Below are 8,586 nucleotides of genomic sequence, written 5' to 3'. Positions count from 1 at the left end.
GGATTATAAATTTTTTTATTTTTTTTATTTTTTATATATTGAGAATTTTTTTTAAATATAATGTTTAATTTTTTATATTTTTTTATTTGTTTTATTATTTTATATAAAAATAATTTAACAATTCCTCACTATCAATTCCCTTACTATTAATCCACTCATTATCAATTCCGTCACTAACAATTCTTTCACTATTAATCTCCTCACTACGAACCCCCTCTATTCTATTTCGAAAAACAAACAAAACCTTAAATTATAATTTATAATATATTTTAACAGGTAGCCTAAAACGTAAACATATCTGTTTATAATGATAATGATATGATTATTCCCGCGCAAAAATGCGAGGTCTGGAACTGCCTTCTTCGTGTTTCCAAACATAACCAAAAGAGTACACCCTGCACATCCCCACTTTTTTTTAGCCTTGGCTTTTTGCTGCCCAAGATCACAAAAAAAATAAATCTCTCGGGCATATTATATTAGCAATAGAATCATAGAAACCCTAATCTGAAAGAGACTCCGATCAGGTTCGCCTCTAACCTTTTTTCTCTTTCAGTTGTTCTAACTGTTCACTCTTGTTATAGGTTTGAATGTATGTGCAAATTGTCTATCTATGAAACACCCTTCTCTCTCTCTCTCTCAAGGTAGATGATGTGTTTTCTAGTATGTGCATGCCTTTATAATATGTAGTTAGTTATATTTCCATATGCTACTATCTGCTTTCAAAAATCCAATAGTGAGAGTAAAATAATATATAGGCGGCAATTTCTGATGGTAATATTGTATACATGTATAGAAATCTGTGATTGTTAACTCACCTATGGTATATACCTAGGAATGGATGTTTCTAATTTGAAGCATTCTTTTATTGGGAATTCATTTATGTGTGTATATAGCTTTTGAACTCTGTTATATTTCAAGAAAGGCAAATGTTAACAAGTGCCTCTGAGATATTGTTCAATATTGTGAATAGTGTTAAAAAAATGCTTTGTAAATGGTGAGAAGGGTAAAATTTGTTTTGAAATCAATGGTAAGTGTCTTGAAATTAGTGAAAGGTGCCTTGCGTTTGTTTTTCCTTTCTTTTGTCTTTTCCTTATGCCCAGACGCACTTGTTAGCAAGACCATTCAAGAAATGTAATAGGGTTCATATTTTTTCTAATCCCACTAAGGGATGGCAGGATTTATGACCCACATGGCACTTTGGGTTTTTCTCTCCTTTCTTTTGGGGGAGAAAGAAAGAAAAGAACGAAGAGAGGAAACACAAGGAATCAAATAGTGGTTAGATGGATGCATTTCAATGATACTTTTGTGATTAAATTTGGATGCCAAAAGTTGGATAATGTCACCAAAGGAGTGGGCCCCACCTTTCATGTATTGCATCCATGGATTGGTGATTCATCATTTGGTTGTCAATGTTTTGTAACCACGTTTGGCCACAATAGCATTATTCATATTATAGTCCTAAAAGTAGGCATATAAATGGATATGTGGTTACATTACATGCCATTGTTGTTTTTAGAATTTGCAAAAAATTAATGAAAACATGTGTAAAACAGTTGATGTTTTTGTTAAAAACAAAATGAATGTAATGAGTGCTTTCAAATGCAGATTACCAATGAATTTGTTGCAAACGTTAACCATTTTTTTATTCTATTGCTGGTTCGATACTCAAGTAAATAAAGTGAGTTTATCTATAGTACCTATAATATGTAATTGTCCTAGCATTTTAGAGTCTGTCGTTGCGTTTGAGAATAAATTAATATGACTCTTTTACATTGACGTGTTTAGGGTGTTTCATTGAATTTTGATGATTTTAATCATGAAACAATGACAGTGATGTCATTTCGTGGTCTGCAGATAACAGAATGAATCTCAATGAAGATTTGGTCAACGAAGAAAAAGCCCGCCTAGCTCTCACAAAGGTTTTCTGCTCTGAAATGTCACCACCCAAGGCAGTTGAAGATAAAGATTTTAAGGAAATTGTACAAATGCTTGACCCTCAGCTTCACGTTAGTTTTGATTTTGTTAGGCTTTGGTGCCTCAAATTTTTTAAGGAAGAGAGAGAGAAAATTAAAGGGACTTTAAGGAATTTGGATGGGCAGATCAGCCTCTCTGTAGACATACTGAGTTCTGCAAAACCTGGCAAGAGTGGTTCTGATTATTTGTGCCTAACAGCTTATTTCATTGATGATAATTGGGAGATGCAAAAGTGGATTATTAATTTCACTTGTGTTGGGCATCAAATATCAATCACAAGCTGCTCTGCATGAAGTCATTCTAAATTCCTTGAAAGAGTGGGGCATTGAGAAAAAGATATCCACAATCACTATGTCAAATAGCAGTATTTATGATGAAACTATTGAGATTGTTAAGGATCACATTCGCGGAAAGAAGGAGCTCCCACTTAATGGTCGACTATTTCGAGTGTGTTGCTGCAGTGACATTGTCAGTCTCATGGTGCAAGATGCAAATAAGGAGATAAGTAAAATTGTTGACAAGATTGGCAGTATGTATTCATTTAAGGAACCGGAGCCTTCATGGTATAACAAAAACAACCAGATAAAAGAGGCTTCACTACTACATTCTCGAGGTACATTTTCTTGCGGATATAGGGATTCCAGGAATGATAAACCGTCGGCCAAGGAATTGAGGAAAGTCCGTAATATCAATAGATATATAGACGACATATATGGCATAGTGTTTCCATTATTTGGAATGGGGTATTCAACTGCTAGCATCTATCTCCATCATCTTCAAGAGCTTCGGGCGTACTTCATTCGATGGTCCAGGTCAAATAATGTTTTAACTAATGTGAGTAAGAAGTTGCTTCAGTCGTTTAGCAAGTATATGAACAATATGTACTTGGTACTGGCAATTGCTTCAGTGATGGATCCTCGCTTCAAGATGAAATACATAGAATTTTCTTCTTTGAAATTTAAGGGCGATTATAGCTACTCAAAGGTTTTGAAGGCCATGCACAAACTTTACAATGATTATGTGAAAATTGCGAGTGATTCAAATGGCACTTTGAGTTTATTGCAAGAGTACAAATTGTTCCTCCGATCTTCTAGTTCTAGGCAGGTCAAGTCAGAATTGGATTTGTATTTGGAGGAACCTATCATAGGGTGGAGCCAGGATTTCAATGCATTGACTTGGTGGAAAGCTGCAAGCTCCAAGTATCCTACACTCTCCAGGATTGCTCGTGATGTTTTGGTGATACCAATATCTGTTGCTACTTCTGACAAAGCTTTTTATACCCAAAAAAGAGAAGCTGATGAAGGCATGATTTCCTTGGGGCCGGACTTGATGGCTGCAGTGATGTTTTTTCGAAGCTGGTTTGTGAAGCACAAGGTTTTAGGGAGCCAAAATTTGCACAAAAATGAAAATGATACGAAATCAGTGGTGACAAAGCTTGTTATACCCAAAAAAGAAGAAGCACAATTTCCTTGAGGCCAGACTTGATGAGTGCAGTGATGTTTTTTCGAAGCTGGTTTGCGAATCACAAAGACGTTTTAGGGAACCAAAATTCTTTGCCCATAGGGAGCGAAAATGTTTCACTGATGAGTAATTTAGTGATGGTCCCTTCCTTGTTTGTTAGGCTACATATACTATCACGAGCCCCTTTGGTTCAGTTTTTGCTGTGTTTTTTGTTTTCATTTTCTAGAAATTAACTTTTTTGACTAGTTGTTACCAAAAACTGTTCTCAAGGGTAAAAAAAATCTGAATACAAACCACTTTCTAGAAGTTGTATGCGAATTTACGAAAACTACTTTTGCACAAGAATGAAAACAATATGAAAACAGTGGATGTCTTCAAATATTTTATTGTTTTTGTTTAAGAAAACTTGAAAATTGAAAACAAAGATAACAAAAACAAAAACAAAATCAAACAAGACCTTGTTTTCCTCTCTTTTTTGTTTTTGTTTGTTTGTTTGTTGTGTGTGGGCTCCATTTTTTTTTTTTTTTTGATGTCTTGAAACAGGTGAAACTTTTTGGCTACCTGCTGCTGTGATGTCATGAAGCTTGTGATTCCTTTTCCTTAGGCTGGCATTGGGAATCAACTTGACTGAGGCAATTCTATTTGGTGGCATTTATTTTGGTTACTGAAGTCAAGTATCAAGGAGCTTTTTTTGTTTTTTGTTAGATTTAATGACTATATTTGAACAGGGCTTTTGTAAATAATTGTTTCTGTTTTCTGGTGCTGAACTTGTATGAACTGTTGGCAGTATTGTTGCTTACTCTTTGTTGCTGCATGATCATTAGCCTTAATTGATTATCATTTTATTTTTAAATTTAAATTTTGAAGTTAAAATCTATTTTTTTAAAGTGACCTATTTGTAAGAAAATTTCTCCAACTGTGATTTCCTCTTCTTTTTATAAATATCATTAATTCATAAAAAATTTAAGTATGACAAATTGTTATTGTAGAACAGAAGGTAACATAGTATTTTTTTTTTTAAATATGTTTTGACATAAAAATAAATAATAAAAAAATTTAAATGTTTGTTTGTTAATAATTAAATAATAATAAATTAAAATTTTAATAGTACATTAGATATTTCTCAATATACTTTTTATATATTTAAATATATTTTTATATAGGATTAAAAACTGAACAGCTCACTCTCTCGTGATCTTTAACTATCTAAACGGTTCATCATACTCACTTACAAAGTAATCACAACTGTAATATCATCGCTCTCATTAGCCAAGTGAACGGGGTTTGTTTGGGATGTATTAAATTAATATATTTTTGATTTTTTATGAAAAGATTTATAATGTAATAGAAAGGTAATACGACTTAAATAAAAATAGATGTAATCCAAATAAAATAAAATGGGCTAAAGTAAATCATGTTAAACAATGATCCCTGATTCTCTCTCTCTCTCTCTCTCTCTCTCTCTCTCTCTCACAAGCAAGCAAGCGTTACGAACCAATCACTTTGAAATCAGGTTTGGTTGTTGCTTTGCTAGCCATTATAGATTAATTTCTATCAAATGCCTGTTTAGTTGAGATTTTGCTTTGTTCTATGTTTGAATTTTTAATAGCTAGGCCTCAAATCTTTTTATTTCAATTTTGTATTTAGGTCATCACTTCATATTATGTGTGTTGAATATAGTTGTTTTTGGTTAGATACAATGCAGAACCGAGAAATTATTGATACTGCTTGTATGAAAAATAGGAAAAATTACTTTGGTAATGAAATCAATGGAGTTGATGGTGTTGTTAACGGTAATTTCTTCTCAAAACTAATTGTTTACAGTTTTTTGTTTTTTTTTGGAAATGTTGTACAATATATAAGTTGCAATTTTTAGTTCAATGCCTCCATGAAAATTGTTAAGAAAAAGGTTTGGATACTTTTGAGAGAGCATCACAGTGACTCAATTTTTTCTCTCATTAATGAGTTGGATACTTTGAATGGCCAAACAAAACCTATTGTTTGCCCAATACACTCATAGTCATTGGATCATGTGAGAATCTCGAAGCATTACCCAACAGCTGTGAGTGTTTCGGAACATAGTGATTTGGAGACAGAGGATCTCCTGCCCCTTTACTGTTACTTTGGCTTGATGCTTCTACATAACTATCTCAACATATTGGTTGCATTCATTAGGTAAGAAGCAGGATAATGAAATTGATGATGCTGATGGTGTCTAAAGGAATGATAATGATAATCATTATGATTGGGATTTGGATGCTTCTGATGATGATGATGATGATGGTGATGGTGATTCTGTATCAGACACTAAAATCAGTATCGACACTGTTGTGGATGCTGTTATTGACTTACAGAAAGGGCGGCGTGAATTGGCAAAGTTCATGTGCTTGGAAGGGAGGCTACAGATTGTTAGTCTCGTGGCAGAGCTTTTTCCATGGTTTCCACTAGATTATGATTCTCTCAAAGATAATTGCTTGCAAATTTATGAGGAAGATAAATTGAGGGTTAAGCACATTTTACCCAACATGGATGGACAAATTAGCCTTTCCGTTGAAAGTTTAGCTATGTCAAGCGTAATGGCTCTACCTATGACTTCATGTGCTTAGCGGCACATTTTATTGATGACAAGTGGAAATTAAAAAAGTGGGTTCATAGTTTTCAGCCACTTTGGGCTGAGAATAATGATTGCCTTGATCAGGCTATTCTGAAGTCTTTGAAAGATTGGCACATCAAGGGCAAGATAGCTGGTCGCACTTTGGCAAATATCAATGTTTATGACGAAGTGGTTCAGATTACTAAAGATAGCGTTCAAGAAAATAAGAGGCTCCAACTTAACGGACGGCTATTTTGTGTGAACTGTCGTGCTGAGATGTTTACTCTAATGACGGAAGATGCATTTAAGGAGATATCTAACATCATTAGAGAAGTTCGTTGTCTAATCTTGTGGAATTATTCACCTCGATGGGATTACACAACCTTCAAGCTAAAACAGGCTTTAGATTTGGAGTTAATGGGAGAGCTTTCTTCACAACATGTGCGTGATAATTATGATATACCATCTACTGATGAATGGAGGAAAGTCAAATGTGTTTATAAGCTGGTTGAAATTTCACATGATGTAGCTAAGTCATTATTTGAAGCAAAGTATCCAACTGCCAACAGCTTTCTTCATAATCTTCAAGAGGTTTGGGGAACTTTGTGTGAGGAATCCATCAACTCAGATAGTTTCACCAGCAATGTGGTGAAGAAAATGCTACAGAGAATTGACAAATACTTGAATGATATGTTTTTGATTTTGGCAATTGCTTCAGTCATGGATCCTCGTTGTAAGATGAGATACATGGAATATCTTTCCTCTAAATGTGAGAGAAGTGATCGCAACTCACAGAATACTCTTGTTTTGGATGCCATTTGTGGCTTTTATGGTGATTACGTGAACAATGATCTTGAAAGAGAGCACTCTATGAGTGATTCAACTTCTGATGACTCAGAAGAGGAGTTACCAAGTAGGCCAAAGTCAAATAAAGCTATATTGCATATATTCATAAATGTAACATGGTTGACACCGTTACACTCAATATTATAGTTGCGAATATTTGTGAGAGATCGGTGATCTCGAGATTGTACTAGTGCTGATATTTCCCTGACCCCAACATCCTGATGTAGAAAGAAAAAAAAAATGAGAATGGGAAAGCGCATACTCGCCCACTGAGTCAAGGCAAGTTCAACTTCACGGGAACTATGCAATTCAAATGAGATGTATACACGCTGCATTCCAGACATTCGTAGACCCATCGGTATGGGTCTCTTCCATTCTCGCACGTGTTGCATATGTACTCTGTTTCTGAGTCCTCTTGGACCTGGAGAGGACGGGTAAGGGTGAGAGTGTGTCGCTGACGTTGGTACTTGAGGGTGGGAGGTAGCAGAGCACAATTGACATGCATTATTAATGGGCAGTCATTACACATGTAGAAGGCGTCTTTGCCCTCATGACCGCATGCTTGACAGTAAAAGGTCCTATCATGTCTGGCAGGAAAAATAGCAAAGAACAGAGGACCCTTATGGAGTTTGTCATGAAAATGTAGAACAGAGGGCAACATAGCGCATCTTAGGTGGCTCTCGAAGAGGCATTCAGGGCAATCATACGAGAATCCCCCATTGTTGGCATCTGAGTGGAAATGGCAACTATACGTCTTGGGAAATGAATATTCAAGTGAGGATGGGTCGAGAAAAGGAAGACAATGGAAAGGTTTTGTTGGAAAATTTGGTTTTATAAGACTTATTTTGGGTCAACTTTAAGTCCAAAATTGAGTAGGCCCCAAACGTCTTTTGGGGTGAGTTCGAAGAGGTGATGTGTTCCTTGCCGCATGATAAGTCACACGGCGAAAATAGTTCGTCAAAACTATTTATGAGTGAATGGAAAGTTAACGTCGTTTTCGGGTTCGTGAAATGGACAATTAAAGAAGTAAATGTGAGTTTCCTTAAAATGGGTTGTCCCACATTGAACTTTAAGAGAGTTTTTGTGGGTATATAAGCTCTTGGTGTACTAACTTGGGTTGGGTCCCAAGTTTGCAAAAGGGAAGAGTTATGGACAAATGGAACCTTGGCTCAAACCACCACACGCGCGCCGTTCGACCGGACGTGGGTGTGAGTCGGTTTTAACATTAATTTTTTGTACAAAATTTATTTGAATTTTTCCAAATTCTTATTAGAAATTAATTGAATTCAAATTTTGTTCAATTTATTATATGCCTCAAAGTCTCACCACCATTACCGACATTGCCATCTTCAACCTGTCCCTGCAGCTTCTCGCTGCTGCTGTTGGTTTCAAGGGGTCTCCAACTTTCTTCACAAATCCAGTCAAGAACGTCACTTAAATGGGTGTGTTCAGAGGAATCTTGTGCATTCTTCTTCATAATAACAACTTCTCCAGCCCTATTACAGCTTGAGGTGCTGACTACGACCTTTGAGAAACCAGCTAGGTTGCCGATATATTCTTCATCATATGCACACCAATCAACCTTTCCAACAGCTTTTCAAGATCGTACCATGTCCTCGGCTTGTACCAACCGACGATGACGCTGCCATCAGTTGCTTCAGCTGCTGCTTCCGATTGTCTTCTTTCTATTCGATTTTTCCATTCGTATTTAT

At 35.6% G+C, this 8,586-nt stretch overlaps 1 protein-coding gene across 2 annotated transcripts; it reads left to right on the top strand.

Moving 5' to 3' along the window:
- The first annotated feature begins 390 nt into the window (after positions 1–390).
- Positions 391–3,741, top strand: LOC114255800 (zinc finger BED domain-containing protein RICESLEEPER 1). Of its 2 annotated transcripts, none has more exons than XM_028195340.2 (2): positions 391–524; positions 1,855–3,741. In XM_028195340.2, the coding sequence occupies exon 2, from the start codon at positions 2,185–2,187 to the stop codon at positions 3,445–3,447; it is 1,263 nt and encodes a 420-aa protein (XP_028051141.2). In that variant the 5' UTR covers positions 391–524; positions 1,855–2,184; the 3' UTR covers positions 3,448–3,741. The 2 variants fall into 2 exon arrangements, with proteins under 2 accessions (XP_028051141.2, XP_028051143.2); XM_028195342.2 differs by having other exon boundaries at positions 445–641.
- Positions 3,742–8,586: the final 4,845 nt, after the last annotated feature.

This window comes from Camellia sinensis, chromosome 11 (assembly GCF_055761805.1).
Source record: "Camellia sinensis isolate YWXY chromosome 11, ASM5576180v1, whole genome shotgun sequence".
Classification (NCBI taxonomy): Eukaryota; Viridiplantae; Streptophyta; class Magnoliopsida; order Ericales; family Theaceae; genus Camellia; species Camellia sinensis.
Note: the sequence above shows the minus strand (reverse complement) of the source record. Positions and strands in the feature narration are given on the sequence as shown.

Excerpts from the sequence above, each read along its gene's own strand:
- LOC114255800 (XM_028195340.2), top strand. The coding sequence starts at position 2,185 with ATGATAATTGGGAGATGCAAAAGTGGATTATTAATTTCACTTGTGTTG.